Raw genomic sequence first — 21,223 nt, 5'->3', positions numbered from 1 at the left:
AGGCCATGCCGCCAATTACATAGCTGAGCTGGAGGTAGTTTGTGGGTGTATCTCTCACCTAACTTTTGGCCTTTTACTTTCTTGGTAAACTTGGCCCCAAGTTTTTGGGGTGTGGCCAAAGGCACAGCAGCAATTTGGGGGTATCTGGAAGTCTGAAGGCACTATCAGGCTGCTGATGATTCGCCTCGCAGGTACAGATTGACCTGTTGGCGACACCATACCCCTGATGGTTTTATTCTTAATTGACTGTAAGTCACTATAGTGACAGTGTATTCCTAGTAGATTACAAAAAAAGCAGTCTAAACCCTAGAATTATACTAGAATATACTGGTTTATGGAGACATTTTACAGGATTAGAAGTTGCTTGTTTGTCTTTTCCAGTTTGTGTTAAGTTTGTTTGGTTTGGCAGAAATGAAACAAAACCAAGATTACATTACCATTTTTGAGTTGTGAAACTGCATTGTTTTATTTATGTATTTGCGTGTATTTCTACCTTGTTACGCTTACTGTTGAGCCACATCCCTGGCCTTAATGCTGATACATTTTAGAGGAAATAAAACTACACAAAAACTTGGCAAAGCATTACTTATGTGTTTTCATACTGAAGAATATAAAATCAGAAAATATTAAAAAGACCTAGAAATCACCATTACTACATGTAACTTATAGTTTTAGGGTTTTTATTTTTTGGTTTGGGGCCATCCATGGAAATACTTAGGGGTTACTCCTGGCTCTTGTGTCAGCACTCACTCCTTGTAGTTCTCTGGGGACCTTATGGGGTGCGTGAGTCAAACCCAGGTTGACAGTGTGCAACTGTACTATCTCTCCAGCCCCTACAAAATTTAATTTTGCAGCCTTTTTTCCCTCCTAAAAAGCTGACATCAAAGACACTTCTTGAGTAAATGAACGTACTCTGGGAAAGAATTAAGTATTAGAGCTTTTTAGAAAGCTTTTTTCTGTTAATGAAGCTGGGATTCAAACTCACAGCCTCACACATTCAAGACAGATGCCTTACTACTATGCTATAAGTCCAGCCCCTTGTCAGCTTTGACTTTTAATTAGTTAGGTTTGCATTCTTTAACTTACCTACATATAAAACTTGTTGGTTTTCTTTCAAGTTTAAAATGAGAGTCCAGAGCGATAGTACGGCAGATGAAGCATTTTCCTTGCTTGTGACTGATCTGGGTTTGATCTCTGGCATCCTTTTTGTTCCCCCTGCCCCACCAGGAGTAATTGCTGAGTACAGAGCCAGGAGTTACCCTGAGTATTGTTGTGTGTGGCCAGAACCCCACCCCCCCCCCCCCCCGGCAAAAAAAATTTTAAAAATCACATGAAGTAAAACAAGGTGAAATAAAAGCAGGGTGTGTGTGTGTGTGTGTGTGTGTGTGTAGTGTGATAGTACTATAGATCAAATCCAGGGCCCACACATGCATGACAAGAACCCTACTGCTGAACTATTTCCTTTATATTAAGAATAGTTTTTGCTAACTGCTGGAAAGCATTATGGAAATTGAACTAATGTGGATCTCTCCCCCTCCCGCCCCTTTTTTTAAATTCCCCATTGCCATGCTTACAATTGCTTTTTCAAATGGGATGGCATTTTATTGATTACTATTTTTCAGTTTCTCTGTCTTGCCATTCATTACATGCATTGATGAGTTTATTGGTGTAGTGTCTGATCTTACGAAGTAAAATTTGCTTTGCTTCATGAGATTTTATTTATTTTGGGGGCAGTGGCTCAGGGCTATGTGGTGCTTCTTGCTCTGTACCCAGGGATCACTTCTGGTAGTGTTCTGTGAACCAGGGTGTTGAGGATCAAACTCATGTCAACCATGTGCAAGGCAGACACCTTACCTGCTGTTTGGTCTCTCCCCTTCCCAGTTTTTTGTGTGTTCTTTTGGGGCCACACCTGGCAGTGCTCAGGGCTTGCCCCTGGCTCTATGTTCAGGGATCACTTCTGGTAGGTTCAAGGGACCATATGGGGTGTTGGGTCAGCTGGGTCAGCTGTGTGCAAGGAAAACACCCTACTCGCTGTACTATTGCTAAAGCTCTTCTGGTTACATATGGGCATCACTACATTTTTATGACTGCTCTAGTATTTGTAATTAGATGACAGGTGGGGCCAGATGTAGATTCATTAATGTGCTAGTTTTAGATCATCTGTCATTCAGATAATACTGACCAAGGATCTAAGAACTGCCTTAATTTACATGTTTTTAAAATATTGTGCTTTAGAATTGTTCTGCTATTGTGATGTGGCTATATTTTATTAGAATATTAATAACAGGTTACTAAGTGCAATAGATTGTGTTTTGAGCAGACTGTAGAAGGCTGTTTAGAATACTAATTGGTTTATTGTATAAAATTGAGATTAACTGAGTGGAGTTTAATTCAAATAGGAATACTCAGATATCCTCAGTAGATGTCTCTAATTTACCTTGGCAAATTTGTTTAGCTGAACTGTAATAAATTGGTAAGGTGAGATCCATGATCTTAGGGAGACAATTTTAAATATGTTAGCTGTACAAGAACATACTAAATGTATTTTTGTTTTGCACAATTCTTACTATTGGTTTCCCTTAGTTAGATACTGATTGATAGCAAATCACTCTTGTGCCATGGTTCCCTATTTACTCGATTTTTAACTGTGGCCTTCTTGGAGTATCCTGGGTGTCCTGAGGGGCCATATAAAAAACACTTATTAAAAGACCATCCTGGTTGCTGTATAAATGGACTTTGGGCTGAGGCTGAAGAGGCAACAGGGAAAAGCAAGACCAATTAGGAGGCTATTAAAGTCAGGTTAGGTGGTGTCTTAGAGCAGAAAGGTATAGTGGTTGAAATGGTAAAAAGCATCTGGATTTTAGTGAAGCCACAACAGTGCTCATTTGCATAAAGAAGAAAAAGAGGAATCAAGGAAAATGTGCATCTTACGTCCAAAAAACAGTATGCGTGATGAGAGAATTCCGTCTTTCACATTTAGTTAAAAATTACCTATTGGACCAAACATGATTGCCACTCAATTCCTCTTTTGCAAACCACAGCACCCAAAAGGAGAGAGAGAACAAAAGGGAATGCCCTACCACAGAGGCGGGGTGAGATGGGGGAGATGGGGGTGGGAGGGATCCTGGGATCATTGGTGGTGGAAAATGGGCACTGGTGGAGGGATGAATACTCGATCATTGTATAACTGAAACTCAAGCACAAAAATTTGTAAGTCTACAACTGTACCTATGGTGTTTCACTAATAAAAATTTAAAAAAAAAGAATTACCTATTGGAAGTCGAGAGAAATCATACCTACTTATGTAGGTCAGGAAGAACAGAAAAATCTAGTAAAGAGTGCTTTAGCATTACAGGTTCCGCATACCAAGAACCCCTCATTCAGTACCTGACAAAATAAAATGGTTGTCCCCTAGATAGGGGAAATAAAAATAAGGTAATGTAAAATTCGATGATGTTTTGAGAAGAGTGGTAAGTTAACTAGTACTGCTTGAAACAGTTTAGAGAAACATCTTGCTTTGTAAAAATGTTAAAGTTTCTTAGTGGAAGATAAGTTAATGGTGTTGCTGAGGAATAGTTAGGATGTAAATCAAACACCAAGTAGAAGTTCTTATTTGTAAAATACTGCATAAGTTATTCAAAACCACAATTTTCTAAAACTTTTCTTACTGGATAAAATTCAAGTTATTAAGCACTAAAAATTCAATCTATGGATGAAAATTGAATCCCTAATCATTAATTTTTAATATTCATGAACATGTATTATTGTGGCAAATATAGTTGAATATTGACAACTTGAATTTTTTTAAAGTTTTTTATTCTAAATTTTTTTGTTGATTTTCTAATCTTTGCTCATTTAACAGGAATCATGGCTTCGAAAGAATTATCTTATTGATTTCAAACACCATTTTATGAGTCGTTTTCCATATGCCTTAAAAGAAATAACCAAGCACAGAAGAAAAGAGACAAATAAAAGGTACATGATTCTTTCCTGTTATTTAGCTATGAAAAGCTTTAACCTGAAACTGTTTCAAAAAAAAAAAAGCTTTAAACTCGAACTTTTTTTTTCTCGCTTTTTGGGTCACACCTGGTGATATCTCAGAGAGCCCAGCAAGCTACCGATAGTATATATTCAATATGCCAAACACAGTAACAACAAGTCTTAAATTGGAGACGTTACTGAGCCCACTCGAGCAAATTGATGAACATCGGGAGGGCAGGAAAAAAAAAACCCGGCAATACACAGGGGTTACTCCTGGCTCTGCACTCAGGAATTACTTCTGGTGATGCTTGGGGGACCATATGAGATGCTGGGAATCGGTCACGCGTGCAAGGCAAATATCCTACCCGCTGTGCTATTGCCCCAGCCTCTAAACTCGAACTTTCTATGATATGAAGTACTTATATTTAGATTTTGTGAAGGAAAAAAAAAGTAACAGTGTGACTAATCTTTAGGAAGTTTTAAAGCACTTCGTTAATTTTCTTTGGTAAATGAATATAAAGGACCGGATTAATGTAAATATGAATTAGTAAAGTATGCTGTGGAAGGGGCTTAAGCGATAGCACAGTGGGTAGGGCATTTGCTTTGCACGCGGCTCACCCGGGTTTGATTTTTCTGCCTCTCTCGGAGAGCCTGGCAAGCTACTGAGTGTCTTGCTTGCATGGCAAACCTTGGCAAGTTCCCCGTTACATATTCTATATGCCAAAACCAAGAAAAAACAGTAACAAGTCTCACAGTGGAGACGTTACTGGTGCCTGCTCGAGTGAATCAATGAACAACGGGAGGACAGTGCTAACAGTGCATGCTGTGGAAGATGATTTTATTTTGAAGAGTTGCTATATGATATTTGAGTCTCTTGACTCAGACTTGCACGCAGCCAACATGGCGCCATCGACCCGAGTTCGATTCCTCTGCCCCTCTCGGAGAGCCTGGCAAGCTACCGAGAGTATCTCGCCCGCACGGCACAGCCTGGCAAGCTCCCCGTGATGTATTTGATATGCCAGACACAGTAACAACAAAGTCTCCAATGGAGACGTTACTGGGCCCGCTCGAGCAAATCGATGAACAAATGGGAGGACAGAGAGACAGTGACTCAGAGTTTATAAATTAACTAATTCTATAAATTTTATAAAATTTATTATCTAATTCTCTCATACAAGGAAACTCATAGTGAAACTGAAGGAAGAGGGCTAATTAAAAAAAAAAGACCAGGAGGCTGGAGCAATAGCGCAGCGGGTAGGGCATTTGCCTTGCACACTGCCGACCTGGGTTTGATTCCCAGCATCCCATGTGGTCCTCTGAGCACCGCCAGGAGTAATTCCTGAGTGCATGAGCCAGGAGTAATCCCTGTGCACTACCGGGTGTGACCCAAAAAGGGGAAAAAAAAGTAAAATAAACAGGAATGGTTATGGATTAAAGATACTGGTTAAAAATGTGAAGTTTTAAAACTTCAGAGTATCTGTACCTATGTGTTCATTGCAGCACTGTTCACAGTTGCCAAGATCTGGAAACAACCCAAGTGCCCTAGAACAGATGATTGGTTAAAGAAACTTTGGTACATCTACACAGTGGAGTACTATGCAGCTATCAGGAGAGATGAAGTCATGAACTTTGCTTATAAATGGATAGACATGGAGAGTATCATGCTAAATGAAATGAGTCAGAAAGAGAGGGACAGACATAGAAGGACTGCACTCATTTGTGGAGTATAAAACAACGTAACATGAGGCTGACACTTAAAGATAGTAGATAGACAGGACAGATATATTGCTACATAGCTGGAAGCCTGCTTCGTGAGCAAAGGGGAGAAGGCAGCTGAAATAGAGAAGGGATCACTAAGAAAAAGATGGCTGGAGGAATCGGTCGGGATGGGAGATGTGTGCAGAAAGTAGATAAAGGACCAAACCTGATAACCTCTCAGGGTCTGTATTGCAAACCATAATGCACAAAAGTAGAGAGAGATTATGGGGAATCATGTCTGCCATGGAGGCAGGGGGAGGGTGGGAAAGGGGGGGTATGTGGTGGGGAATATGCACTGGTGGAGGAATGGGTTTTTGATCATCCTGTGATTGTAATCCAAACATGAAAGCTTGTAACTATCTCATGGTGATTCAGTATAATTTAAAAATAAATTAATAAATAAATAAAACTGTCAGAGTGCAGATAAATGTGAAAAGTTACATAATGAAATTCACCAAGCTAGAGCTCTAAAAGTGTAGTTACATCAAAGAGTAAACACTTGCAAAGGAACTTAAACTGTCCATAAGTTGTTAATTTGTTTAAGTGTAGAAACTTCTGGAGAATCTTTGAGGTTTTCTGAGCAGGGTTCAAATGATATGCATGGAAATTATACACAGGTATTGCAGGCAGATGAGTGTTTCATTTTCTCACACTAAACTTTGGTTGGTTACTACAAAAGTTTTCGGATAGATATAATTAGAAGTCTTGAGGAACACTCCTTGATTTCCAGAGCGAGTTTGTTCTGGTAAAAGTGTCGTCATGTGGTTCTTGCCTTGCTTGCAGCCAGCACCACACCTGACAGTATTTGTTGCTAATGACAAAAAGTTCAGAGAACGCATACCCTGAATTCTAACGTATGTTTTCTACTTTCTCTTTATTATTTCCTTTAAAAAAATTAGAGCTGGGCTGGAAATAGAGTACAGTAGGTAGATTGCTTCCTTGCACGCAACCTACCTGGTTTTACCCCCAGCACCTGTATGTTTCCTGGATCCCACCAAAAGTGATCCCTGAACACAGAACCAGGAGTAAGCCCTGGGTACTTCAGGGTATGGCCCCAAAACAACCCCTACCCTCTCCACCCCCAAATTAAAACCTTTATTAGAGGTGTTTCTTACAATGATGGGAAGAAAATATAACCCAAAATTTAAAAATCACCTTCTTAGGGATTTTTCCACTCTAGAACCCCTTTTCACTCAAGAATATTTTGCAAGATCCTAGGTTTATAGGTATACCAAGTATTTATGCAAATCAAACATTTATTGATAATAAATCAAAGTGGGTCCAGAGCGATAGCACAGAAGGTAGGGCGTAGCTGACCTGGGTTTGATCCCCTGTGTCCATATGGTCCCCTGAGCACTGCCAGGAGTAATTCCTGAGTGCAGAGTCAGGAATAACTCCTGAGCAATGCTGGGTGTGACCCACAAAGCCAAAAAGAGAAAAATTTATTTTAAAATAAATACTTCCCACAGTTACCCTATATTGGTTGTGACAATAGTTTATGAAGCTAGGCTCCATGTAGTACATTAGTTTTCTATGACCATACACTTATGAAAGTGCTTCTGAAGAATGTCCACTAGTAAAATATGGCATCATATTTGTGAATATGTCAGTGAATTACATGCTCATGTCCTATTCAAATTGTAAACTGAAAGCTCTCATAATTCAGAATACTATGTGTCTTTTCCTTTTCCTCATGTGTTTATCTCTTGGTGAATTCTCTTTGTAAGGCAAGCGCCCTACCCACTACACTGTTTCTCTGGACCCACTTTACTTTTTCTTGAGTTCCTTTACTGTGCTAAGTCAGCTGTGAATCTTGCCCAAGTTATCTGTTTTGGGGGTTGGCGATGTGGCTCAGTGGTAGAGCTTATGCCTTGCATGTGTGACGCTTTGGGTTTCGTCTCAGTAAATGACCTGAGACATCAGTGGGGTTGAGTGCATGCTTCATATTGTGGAGGTTTGGTTCAAGCCCTTGGTACCACATAGTCCCTGAGCATTACAGAATGCAACAAAAGCAACGAAATTAAAAGTTTACCTGTTTTTCTTGACAATTTTTCTTTTTATTCCCTTCATTTACACAAGATGTATCAGTTTTTCTTTTAATGTATTCTCTTTGAAATTTATTGGACTGTTAGATCTGAAATATTTATGAAATGTCTTTACAGGTGTGAGAAATTCCTTCTAGTTCTCTTTTTTTGGGGGGAGGAGGCACACCTGGCAGCGGGTGCATCTGGCAGCCCTCAGGGACCATGCCTGGTGATGCTTGGACCATATGCTGTTTGGGGATTTGAACCATAGATTGGGGCAACAGCCGTAACCTTTAAATCTCTTTAGCCTTGATTCCGTCCCAGTCTTAACCAATACCAAACTCAAATATGTGTACATTTAAGCAGGTTTCAAACCCTTTTGATTTTTTATTCTTCCTAGAGATTCCTCTTTTTCATAGTTCATATCTACTTTGACATTGCTTATCATCTTTTGCCTAGATTGTGGCACACACTGCTTTTTCGTTTATACTGTCACTGTCATTGTCCTCCCATTATTCCTCGATTTGTTCGAGCAGGCCCAGTAATGTCTCCATTGTGACACTTGTTACTGTATTTGGCATATCGTGTATGTCACGGGTAGCTTGCCAGGCTTTGGTGTGCGGGCGATGTACTCTCGGTAGCTTGCCGGGCTCTCCGAGAGGGGCAGAGGAATCGAACCTGGGTTGGCTTGGTCACCTATGTGCAAGGCAAAAGCCCTACCCGCTGTGCTATCACTCCAGCCCTGTTGTAACTTTTTTTTTTCACATTCATGGAATCATCCACCAGCAAGAAGCTTTTTACTGTCACTCCTTTGTTAATTACATTACTACCTTTCTCCTGCACTGTTAATCTAGTGTCCTTTGCCTCCAGTTCTTTGTAATTTGGGTTCATTTTATATTTCCATACTCATTTGTTACTTTAGTTTTCTAATTTAATATGCAGAGCAAAAGTTGCTTTTATTTCCTTTCTCATGTATCGGTGAGTCTGTGCTGCTATGGGTTTGTCAAGCTTGATTATTTAAACTTGGTTGGGAGCCTGGAGCAATAGTACAATAGCTGGTAGGTCATTTACCTTGCACATAGCCTACTGGGTTCAATTCCTGATAACCCCATATAGTTCCCAAATCTACCATGAGTACCCGGCAAGCTACCGAGAGTATTCGATATGCCAGACACAGTAACAACAAAGTCTCCAATGGAGACGTTACTGGGCCCGCTCGAACAAATCGACGATCACTGGGAGGGCCTTTACCTTTACCTTTACCATGAGTGACGCCTGACCACTGCCTGGTGTTGCACCCACCAAAAAGAAAATCGGTTGGTTTAGATATTTTAATCAGTTTACATTTTTCTAAAGGTGAATTAAAAAGGCTCTGATGTTTAATATACAATAGTTTGGAATGAATTTTTGTGTTTTGTTTTTGTAAAGCAAGGCAGTTTTTATTGAAAGTTGCTTATAAAGATGTAAAGGGAGAGAAAGGGAAAAGTTCAGGTTTGAGAGAGAACACAGGCTTTTTTTTTTTTTTCTTCTTTTTTTCTTTTTGGGTCACACCAGCCAATGCACAGGGGTTACTCCTGGCTCATGCACTCAGGAATTTCTCCTGGTGGTGCTCTGGGGACCATATGGGATGCTGGAAATCGAACCTGGGTCGGCCATGTGCAAGGCTAACGCCCTACCCGCTGTACTATCGCTCCAGCGCCCCCCCCCCCCCCCCTTTTTTTTTCTTTTTGGAGAACACAGGTTTTTCCACAGTGGAAATAAAGATACACAGAGTCAAGCAAGTGAGATACAGTTTTCTGGAGAACGTGGGCTTACCAACCAGTTGAAATTTAGTTTTTATTATGTTTCTTAAATTCCTTTCAGGTTGTGAAAGAAATGTGTTTGGCATTGGAGAGATAGTACAGCAGGTAGGGCACTTGCCTTGTACATAGCCCACCTGGGTTTGATATTTAGTACTACATAGGGTTCAGAATTTTTTCTTTTCCGATCAACATCACTTTATTATATGGTCACCATTAACTACAGATATTATGTTGGGATCCACACGGCGGCCAGCCACCTCAAATTTCAGGGAGCCTGGATGTAGCCCCCAGTCCCAGGCACTGACCCTCTAGCGCTTTATACTCTATTTCTCTTCCTCTTTTAACCCTTTCTCACAAGGCAGCATGTGTGCAAGAAAGTAGCATTGTCCTTTTGTACAAGTATCTCAGGTTCTGCAAGAGTGCAGTGAACACTGTTGCATATGCCCACCCCCCACCTTCCCAAGAGGGGGGGTTTACTGTGGCTCAGATAAATAAGCTGACTTTAGTATATGAATCATAAGATTTATTTCAGAATAGCGCCTATTTAGAATGTTTCCTTATTTTACACATGAAGAAAACTGTTGCCAGGAGGGATTTGTGATTATTTCAAGTCATGATTAGTTAAAAACATCAAGATCTGATGTGATTTTCATTCACATATAAATATCTACCATTTTTTTCGTTTGTTTTGTTTTGGGGCTTTTTGGGTCACATCGGGTGATGCACAGGAATTACGCCTGGCTCATGCACTCAGGAATTACTCCTGGCGGTGCTTGGGGGACCATATGGGATGCTGGGAATCGAACACGGGTCGGCCGCGTGCAAGGCAAATACCCTCCCCGCTGTGCTATCACTCCAGCCCAGTATCTACTTTTAAAAAACGTTTGTTGTGTATTTTCAAATCATCTTATCTGAATTTAAAAGATTATTGTCATAAGGACATTTTTTGTATGGTGTATGGCAACTTGGATTGACCAGAAGAATTGACCAGAAGCTGCTCTAGTTGTGCCTTCTTGACAACCCTGATTCTATAATGAATAGTTTATATACAGTACTGTGGTCTAAAGCTTACCTTCATACCTGTATGAGGTTGATTGGCAGTTGATAATTCTAGGAAGAAATCTATTTTCTCCCCACACATTTAGTATTCTGCTTTTTTGTTTTGTTTTGTTTTGTTTCTTTTTGGTCATAGTGACATGACCAAGAATTTTTTGTTTGTTTCTGAGCCGCATACCAGCTGTGCTCAAGTCTTACACCTGGCTTTAAACTAGGCTCACTCCTGACTGATAAGAGACCGTAATGTGTTGTTGGGGATCGAACTCAAGTTAGCTGCTTACAAGGGATACACCCTTCTCTCCTATATTATTTCTCTGACTCATCACCAAATTATATTAATTTAAAGCTTCATTCATAAGATAAAGCTTATCTTTCTGGATACAATAAATTTCAGATATTCTTAAATATTTAAGGTGATTTTAAGTATTCTGTGTAAAATGGAAATTGTAGATGTGACACTTTATAGATATGTGTGTCTTTGTTTTTAGCATCAAGCATTGCACGGTTACCTCCAATAATGTAGATCATCTCTTACTGAATTTAACACTCTCTGATATCATGGTCTCCCTGGCAAATGCCTCAACGTTACAGAAGGATTCCAATTGGATAGAAATGATAAGGAAATTTGTGACAAAGACCCTTGAAGATGGCTCTAGACTAAACAGTAAACAGCTGAATAGATTGCTTGGTGTATCATGGAGGTTGATGCAGATACAATCTAACAGAGGTAGGTAATGCTACATGTTCCTTATTTTTGTGATTTTTTTTTCTTTTTCTTTTTGGGTCACACCCAGTGATGCACAGGAGTTACTCCTGGTTCATGCACTCAGGAATTACTCCTGCCCGTGCTTGGGGGACCATATGGGATGCCGGGAATCAAACCTGGGTCGGGCTTCTTGCAAGGCAAATGCCCTACCCGCTGTGCTATCACTCCAGCCCCTCTTTATTTTTAATAATCATAGCTATTATGCATGCTAAATACTTAGGGTTTGATTGGAATTATTGCATTTCTTTTTTTTTTTTTTTTTCCGACACCAGACCCACCATTATTATTTGGGATTTTACCCCAACACTCTGATCTGCTGAAAAGGCAACAGTAGATGATTTGTTTTCTATTGCTGGTTATGAGTAACATGATGTTGCCTGGCTGCAATAGTGGTTGCGCGATTTTGAAATTCGGAAATTTTAACAATTAAATCTGGAGGGATTTCTGCCAAAATCTGCTGGCTTCCAAGATGAGTTCCTGAGTCTCTTGGATCATGGCCTTTAAGCAGCTTGATCAGGATCCAGGGAGGCCTTTCATGGGTGGCAACTCAGGGTCTCTTTGGGGCAGGGAGGAAAGGGCCGGCTCCACCCCCATCCCATGAGGCCCCAAGCGTCTTGTCACTGTGGGCCCAACCTGATTGTTCAGTAGCCTCTGGAGGATGATGGTCACTGAGCTGCCAGGAGGGAGCAGGCGGAGGAACAGCACCTTTTCCCCCCTGGGTGTCCCGGCGCCAGTAACATACTGCGACCACCAGACACATTTCTTCCAAAAGCCACTGGGTTCTGAGATTTGTTTCTGAGTCTCTGGGATCATGGCCATTACGCAGTTCGATGAGGAACCAGAGAGACCTTGCCTCCAATTATATAGCTGAGCCGGAGGTGGTTTGTGGGTGTGTCTCCACATACCTAACTTTTGGGCGTTTCCTTTCTTGGTAAACTTTGCCCCAGGTTGTTGGGGTCTGGCCAAAGGCACAGCAGCAATTTTGGGGTATCTAGAAGTCTGAAGGCACCATCAGGCTGCTGATGCACTCGCTTCACAGGTACAGATTGACCTGCTGGCGGCACCATATCCCTTGGAGTTGTTGGATTTCAAACATTCTGTGTAAACTAGTGGATTATTTTCAAGTTGTAAACAAGTAGCTAATATAATTATGAATGAGAGCACAGATCATTTATGGGCTCATTCAGCATTTCTATCTGAGACTAGGTATGTTGTGAAGAAAATGATTTCTGGTAGCTTATAGAATTGGAACTAAAGATGAATAAGTTTTAATAAGAGGTAATAAGAGTTCACTGAGGGGGAAAAACACCCTTTTCTGATCTAGTTTGGGTATTGAGAGCTTTTTCTTTTGTTCCATGAAGACTGAATTCTGCCTGTTACTGCCTTTTTTTCCAGCTTCTTGTTTTATTTCTAGTACTAGGTCATTTTTCTCTGTGATTTTCACACAGAAAGCTTTTCTATTTGATAATCATATACTGGACCCAGCTAATAATTTCTTTTTTATCATCCCTGCCTAGATCCTAGGTTTGTTGTCCCTTAGGAGAACTTATACTTTGGACTTTGGTTGGTTTTGTTTAAATTTTTTTTTTCTGTTTTTGTATTTTAGTCAAGAAGTAGGCTTTGGTGATAGTCATCAATTTGTGCTTAAGCAAAATAGCTGCCACTTGTTTTGTTGTAGAAACAGTGTGATACACTTTTGAAGATTGTAGAGGAGTTTGGGGGCTGGTAAAGAAGGGTCTTACGTACATATTTCTAGTTTTCTCCTCTTGTTTTAGAGGCTGCCGAGTCTCTCATCAAGGCCGTTTATACATTGTATCAGCAGAGGGGACTTCTCCTTCCAGTTCGGACTTTGTTACTGAAGTTTTTCAGTAAAGTCTATCAAGAAGAAGAACTGAGACCTTACAGAGTAAGGTAAAGTTTCATTTCTTATTTTTCATTTTTCTCACTGACTTACGAAGTTTATTTTAAAAGACAAAGTGGTTAAACCTTTAGAGAATTTAACTTTTTTTGTGTGTTTTGGTTGTTGCTTTTTTTTTTGTTTGTTTAAAATTTTTACTGTTTTGGTTTGGGTAGTGCTTACTCCTTGCTGTGTACTCAGGTATTATTCCTGGCAGGGCTTGGGGACCATGTGGGATGTCTGGGATTGGACACAGGTCAGCTGTGCAAAGTAAGCGCCGTACTCGCTATTCTTATACTGTCTCTCCAGCCTCTGTTTTGGTTATTTTTAAGGAAAGGTAAATTTTCATGAAGAAGCATACAATAAGCGGGACAGATCATACAGCGGGTAGGATGTTAGTCTTGCATGCGCCTGACTCACGTTTGATTGAAAGTACCCATACGATCCACCAAACCCTGCTAGGAGTGATCCCTGAGCACTACTGATTGTGGCCCAAAAACAAAACAAATAAAAATCACTTGATTTGTATATTTATAGTTAGAACAACTGATAGCAACCCCTCTTTTTTTCCTCATCTTAGAAAAATAATGGAAGATAAACCATTAACTCTAGTTGACATTTTGGGGGATATGGAAGAATGAGGGCAATAGAAGATGAGAAAGTTTCAGGCTTAGTTTGGTGCAATCAGGTGATGTAGACATCACAAAGTGTGAGATTAAGGAATTAATCTTGTTTGATATGGTGAGTTTGGAACTTTTTTGGAAACAGAAGAAGTGTTTGAGTGGATGGTAGAAATTTGTTTGTTAAAAACCAAGTACTTTTTATAGCAAAACCAAGTACTTTTTATAGCATCTCAGTACTTTTTATAGCATCTCAGTACTTTTTATAGCATCTCAGTACTTTTTATAGCATCTCAGTTCTTCTACTATTACTATATGGTAGATAGTCTCCCATTTACAGAAGGAAACTGAAGTTCAAAGTTACCTAAGTTTGTGATTGTCATGCAGGTAACGAATGGTTATCTGCAGATCTGGCAACAAAGATCATGTTTAAGTCACTAAATGCTTGGAACAGCAAAAGTGATTACTGTTGCCTGAGTAATGAGACATTGGTGCTTTAGCAAGTACACTAAAGAATTTAATAATACAAATTTGGGGGCTGGAGTGATAGCACAGCGGGTAGGGCATTTGCCTTGCGCACGGCCGACCTGGGTTTGATTCCCAGCATCCTATATGGGCCCCTGAGTTACCGCCAGGAGTAATTCCTGAGTGCAGAGCCAGCAGTAACCCCTGTGCATCACCAGGTGTGACCCAAAAAGCCAAAAAAAAAAAATAATAATACAAATTTGATGTCACGTCGTGTGGGGTATACTAGCCTAAATGTGTTAATACCAGTTTATTCTGATTTACTCCTTTTTTTTTAATTGAATCACTGTGAGATACAGTTACACAGCTTTCGTGTTTGAGTTTTGGTCATACAATGATCAAATACCCATCCCTTCACCAGTACACATTTTCTACCACCAGTATCCTCACCCACCCACCCATTCCCCATCCCAACCCTTCCCCTGCTTGTATGGCAGACAATTTCCACAATACTTTCTCTCTACTTTGATTACTTTCAATAGTTTTACAGCAGTCCCACCATTATTATTTGGGATTTTCCCACCACCACTCAAACCTGCCGAAAAGGCAGTGCTAGAGAATTTGGTTTGTATTGCTTGTTATGAATTACATATAATGTGCTCCTGGAATTCTAAAATTTTAATAGTTAGGGTCTGGAGAGATCTCTGCAGCTAGCTGCTCGGTTTCTATATTCGTTTGTGTGTCCCTTACTTACTCTTAAGTACACAGAATTAAAGATTTGTGGCCTTTCAGATAAAAGTACAATTAGAATAATTCCCCATTGATGTAGTCTTTATAATAGGTAAAAATCTTGGAAGTGCTATAGCCAAATAGATGCTGCTGCTAATCTTTTCTGTTCTCAAATGGTTATATGAATAAATGGTAGTATTATTGAAGTATTCACTTTTAAATAAAAAATGTTTTTTATATAAATGTATTTCTTGTCTTTGGAAATGATACTTTATTTTGCTTTCCCTGGGTCTTCCTAAGGTATCGTAGTAAAGTGTTATCCCGTTGGCTGGCTGGTTTACCATTGCAACTTGCTTATCTTGGCTCCCGAAACCTTAACCTTTCAACACAGCTTATTGATATCATCCACACTGCTGCAGCTCGAGCAAATAAGGAATTGCTAAAAAGTTTACAAGCTACTGCTCTCCGAATTTATGGTAGGTTTATTTAGTCATCTAGGTTGTCCAACTCTGATTCTGGAAAGAAGTTTTTAAGGGGCATTTCTTAGATTTAATCTATTATAAATTACTTTGATGCGGGTTATCAGAACATCAAACAGCAGATTATTACTTATCAAGATGATAATAGAGTATTCATTAGAATAGTTTTAGAAGGTTAATTATTTGTCTTTTTATTGAGGTGTAGTTACTACATTTTTTTTTGCTTTTTGGGTCTCACCTGGCAATGCACAGGGGTTACTCCTGGCTCTGCGCTCAGGAATTACCCCTGGAGGTGCTCAGGAGACCGTATGGGATGCTGGGAATCGAACCCGGGTTGGCCGCGTGCAAGGCAAACGCCCTACCCGCTGTGCTATTGCTCCAGCCCCCACTACATATGTTTTTAAATTTTTGGACGATCTAGTGGTGCTCATGGTTTACTCCTGACTTTGCACTTACAGATCACTCCTGGTTAGGTTTGGGGAACCAAACAGGGCATCAATGAACAAACTCAGGTCAGCTGCGTGCAAAGCAAATGTCCTGTCTGTGGTATGCATGTTTTGGGTGTATAGTGATTAAATATTTGTACATACTGTGAAATTAGCAACACAGAAATTAGAGAATATCCTTTTAAATTTTCTTATTTTTAAACGATTTATTTTGGGTTTTTAGGCCACACTTGGCAGTGCTCAGGGATTACTTCTGGTGGGGAGTGCCAGGGATTAAACTCAGTGAGCTGTATGCAAGGCAAGCACCCTACGTGCTGAACTATTGTTCAGCCCATATTAAGTTTTATGATTGTGTGCTATTCACAAATTAAAGCATCGAGTATTAAAGAAAAATTTGAAACTTTTCATGTCAAGCCACATATTTAATCATAAAAATAATCTTGAATAACTGTTAATACTGTATTCATCTTAGACCTGACTGTTTTATATTTTAAGAAAAATAACAAAAGTATACTGATTAAGTATATATATTATGGTTTATATTATTGAGATATAGTTTACATACCATAAACTTTGTTGCTTTGCAATGTAAAGTTCATTAATTTTTAGTATATAGGTTTTTTTTTGAATCACATAGCAATCTTTTTTTTTAATGCAGGAGTACTATTATTTATTTTTTCAATGTAGGAGTACTATTTATTCAGCCACTGATTAGCTGATTGAATTGGGCATGAACTCCACTCACATAGCAATCTTTTAAGAAATCATTCTTGGTATAGATAAACCAGTTCTCTTTTAATGCATAATTATTCCATAATTATTCAATTGGATGTAACACGGTGATGAACTTTTGACTTATTTCTATCTCTTGAGGATATTTTTATAACTGCTTTGCATTTTTGGTCAGAGATATTTTTTCAAATTAAAATTTTGTTTCGGTTTATTTTTGGGCCATACTCAGAAATACTAAGGTGTTACTCCTAGCTCTGCCCTCAGGAATTTCTCCTTGCAGTGCTTGGGGGACCACAGGGAATGCCAGGAACAAATCCTGGTAGGCTGCATGTCAGGTACACCCCCCTACCCACTGTATTGTTACTGCAGCCTTAGTCATAGGTATTTTAAAGCACAAATTTCTATGTAAACTATTTTGATATTGGGCTGGGGGTATAGACTAGTGATAGAGTACATATCTTACGTATGTGAGGTCCTGAGCTCAGTATCAGTACTGCAAAAAATATGGTTGATACTATAATTTAGTAAAAGTGTGCATTGCTTTTTGTTTTTTAAATCCAATTCCTTTTTATTTTTTTAAAATTTGAATATTTCCTTTAAGCTTCTTATTTCAGGTATCTAGGAGATAACTCAAGTGATGGAGTATCTTCCTTGCATATCTGAGTTCCTGAGTTCCATCCAGGCACCATTTAGTGGATTTTTTTTTCCCCACTACACACTTTTTCATTAGTGTGGCATCATGGGAGCCAAGCAGTGAATAATTAGTGAGCCCAGCAATGCAGGGAATGGCCTCAGACCACCAATGCTCTGCTGAGCGAGCAGTATCCCCTATTTAAAAGCAAAATCTTACTTTTTATTTATTTATTTATCCTTTTTGGGTTACACCCAGCAATGCACAGGGGTTACTCCTGGCTTTGCACTCAGGAATTACTCCTGGCGGTGCTCAGGTACCATATGGGATGCTGGGAATTGAACCTGGGTCAGCCGCCTGCAAGGCAAACGCCCTACCCACTGTACTATCGCTCCAGCCCCCAAAATCTTACTTTATATAAAATACTTGGCTATGGAATTTTTACAATGTTAAATAGATGTGTGACTATAAATACTTTTTTCTGGGATCAGAGGACATCTGGGGAGGGTAAAAAACCCAGTCTTCAGCCTACCTGGGACCTCTATCCTTACAGCTGCAGAATAGATAGCTGTGATCAATCTGTTTCTCATTGATACATCTAAATTCAGCATTAGATGCAAATAATCATTCAGTCTATTAATTCCTGGTTTGTATATGTTTGATTGTTAAATTTACTATTCCTACCTACCCACTAGATCCACAAGAAGGCACTATGGTGGTTCTCCCAGCAGAGTCTCAGCAAGCTTTGGTCCAGCTTGTATATTTTCTACCCAGTCTGCCTGCTGACTTGCTTTCTCGGTTGAGTCGTTGCTGTATTATGGGAAGACTCGGTTCAAATTTGGCTGCTATGCTTATCGGGATACTACAGATGAGGTAGCATGTTCACATGAGCTGTATTTTAAGTGTAAAATCTTTTCTCCCTTTAATTTCTTTCATGGTTTGTGAACTCTAGAAGGCTTTTAAACTCACATACTACTACTAATTTGCTTTTAATGTAGTGATTTAAATTTGATGTTATTGCTAGGTAAAACTGACTAGACAGTTTCAAGTTATTTGTTCATTGATTTGGACTGATGTGGAAAGGGTTTACATTAACAAGAAAAGTAGAAAGGGTTTTGTGGTAGGTGAAAGTTGTATTAATGGAGTTATGATAAAGACCTTCCTTTCAGTTACAGTTTTAGTGTTCAGCAATATTTGTTACTAATGTGCCTCAATGACAGGGTCAGATACAGCATTAGGCAGAAATTGAAATGTAGACCCTAGTGAAAAGACTAACTTCTTTGTACTTTAAAGATGATTTCTTGGGCTGGAATGATAGCACAGCGGGTAGGGCGTTTGCTTTGTACGCGGCCGACCCGGGTTCGATTCCCAGCATCCCATATGGTCCCCTGAGCACCACCAGGAGTAATTCCTGAGTGCAAAGCCAGGAGTAATCCCTGTGCATCGCCAGGTGTGACCTAGAAAGGAAAAAAGAGAGTGATTTCTTTGTGCCATCTTCTGCATAGCCTCTATCTGCAATAGGAGTAGTTCCCTCTGTTAATGGAAAGAAAAGGTTTCTTTAAACTTTCATTGCTGAAAAACGAAACACATGTTGAAAATCTTCATGATAACCTTTCCTTCTGGCAGAAGTTACTTGTATGGCATTGCTTATTTGTGAAAATTCAGGTTTATTTCTTACGTGTACATGTGCATTCAAGAGAAACATTTAATAATATATTTTTTTCTATAGCGAAGTGTTTATTAACTTCCAGTAGAGGGCACTCTCTCCTTTGATATAATACTAGTGGAGGAATCGGGTTTTGAGCACAACTAAAATGTGAGCAATTTGAACTTTCTTTTGGTTTTGTTTTTGGTTTTGGGGCCATACTGGGGATGCCCAGGGGTTACAACTGCCTTTGCTCTCAACTTCTGGACATGCTCAAGGGACTATATGAGATGTCTGGAATTGAATCTGGATCGGCCATATATAAGGCAAACACCCTACCCACTGTACTGTTGCTTTGGCCCCAGAATTTTAACATTTCTTGAAAATGATACTCTCTGGAAGTTGTATTTAAATAAACAATATCTTTCCAATTTTAGTTACACTTATTAACTTCTCAAATATGTTCTCTGTGACCTATTCCTCCTCTTGGGGAAATTGTAGTTTAGTGTTAAGCAAATATATTAGTTTATGGAATGATCGGTAATCATTCAATTTAAAGTCATTTTCATTTTAGTTAAAAGTGCATCATAATGAGCCAGAAGGATATATAGCTGGGTAAAGTGCTTGCCTTGTACACAGCTGACTCAGGTTTGATCCCTGAGCACAGAGAAAGGAGGAAGTTCCAACTAAGCACAGCTGGTTGTGACCCCAAAATCAAAAATGCATCAAGCTTTTCTATTTTGTTTTTACACATAGTTTATTATAAACATATCATGGGGGCGGCAGGAGATAGGGCAGTGAGTCAGGTGCTGGCCATTCGTGCGGCCAAGCCGGGTTTGATCCCAGCACCACACAGGGTTCCCCCAAGTACCGAACCGGGAGTAAGCCCTGAGTACCACTGGGTGTGGGTCCCCCAGAAATCTTGTGGACCCTTTTTCTTTTCTTTTTTTTTTTTTTTTTTTGGCCTGTTTTCTTGTGAGTAATTGGTGGCGGGGGGGGGGGTTTGGGCCACACTTACTCAGGGGTACTCAGAGGTCACACCTGATCTGCTCCGGTTCTTTGGTGCTGGGGATTGAGCTGGGGTGGGTGGCCAGGGTGAGGCTGGGATTAACCTGCTAAACTCTCTCTCCAGCCTTGTGTCTTGTCAAGGCAACTTGCTAACATAGTTACCAGTGATGTTGGAGATTAAAGATTTTCTAAAACTAGATACATTATTTTTGGTTTATTTTTATTTATTTGTATATTCTGCTGCATGGCAGAGCCTGGCAAGCTCATATGCCAAAAACAGTAACAAGTCTCAGTGGAGAGTTACTGTTGCCCACAGGGGCAAATGAACAATGGGAGGACAGTGCTTCAGTGCAGTGCTACATAGTTTATTAGTAACATCTCTCTTTGAGAAATTTACCTGTGTGCTGTTAATCTCTCTTGTTAAAGGGAATACAAAATTAATACTTTGAACTTTCTCAGTTTGGCGGCTTTGTTATTGCATCACTTTCCCAAGATTCAGATTTTAAGAATATTACTGCTTTGTGTTCAGTTGTATACTCGTTTATTTCATACGACTTTCTTTTGGAAATCTCCCCCTTCTCTCCTTGGCTCTTTTCAAAATATCCCCTTCCCTTCTTACCCATGAATCTCCCATTAGTACTTTCATAATAATCTTTGTTCTTGTGCATTGTTGGTAGATTAATTTTTCTGACATATTTTAGTTAGTTCTTTTTTTTTTTTAAATTAATTGGGCAGTAAGATTAGAAGCTCAGTTAAAATTTTGTGATTCTGAAACTCTTGAGTGTATTTTACAACAGAATACCACCAAAGAGGCTGGAGCTTTTAGTACAGCAATAGGGCCCTTGCCTTACATGTCGCTGACTCGTGTTTTATCCCCAGCATCCCAGGTGGTCCCCTGAGCACGGTTCCTGAGTGCAGAGCCTGGAGTAACCCCTGGGCATTGCCAGGTGTGACCCCAAGACCAAAAAAGAATAACCACCAAAGACTATCATATTATTCTGTGTCTGGAAAAACCAATCAGCTAACAACTGTTCATTTAGTGACTTAAGAGTTGTTGGCCCCATCTCTGGCTTTTTTGCTACTTGAGTAGCTCCTTAGAATTTGACATCCCTCCCATCCTATTCTATATTTGTTCCACTGGCCTTTGCTTTAGTATTTACCTTCCTGGTTCTGAGTTTATTTGT

General features: G+C 39.7%; 1 protein-coding gene across 1 annotated transcript in view; it reads left to right on the top strand.

The window, feature by feature from the left end:
- Positions 1 to 21,223, top strand: part of TEX10 (testis expressed 10) — a 53,365-nt gene that overhangs the window by 8,461 nt on the left and 23,681 nt on the right. The window contains exons 5-9 of the mRNA XM_056116991.1: positions 3,863 to 3,975; positions 11,110 to 11,348; positions 13,163 to 13,298; positions 15,399 to 15,574; positions 18,082 to 18,259. Of these exons, the coding sequence (XP_055972966.1) occupies positions 3,863 to 3,975; positions 11,110 to 11,348; positions 13,163 to 13,298; positions 15,399 to 15,574; positions 18,082 to 18,259 (842 nt within the window). The remainder of the gene's footprint in view (positions 1 to 3,862; positions 3,976 to 11,109; positions 11,349 to 13,162; positions 13,299 to 15,398; positions 15,575 to 18,081; positions 18,260 to 21,223) is intronic.

The sequence above is a fragment of the Sorex fumeus genome, unplaced genomic scaffold (genome assembly GCF_029834395.1).
Source record: "Sorex fumeus unplaced genomic scaffold, SorFum_2.1 ptg000034l, whole genome shotgun sequence".
Taxonomy (NCBI): domain Eukaryota; kingdom Metazoa; phylum Chordata; class Mammalia; order Eulipotyphla; family Soricidae; genus Sorex; species Sorex fumeus.
The sequence above is the reverse complement of the archived record's forward strand: the minus strand, read 5'-3'. Positions and strand labels throughout refer to the sequence as shown.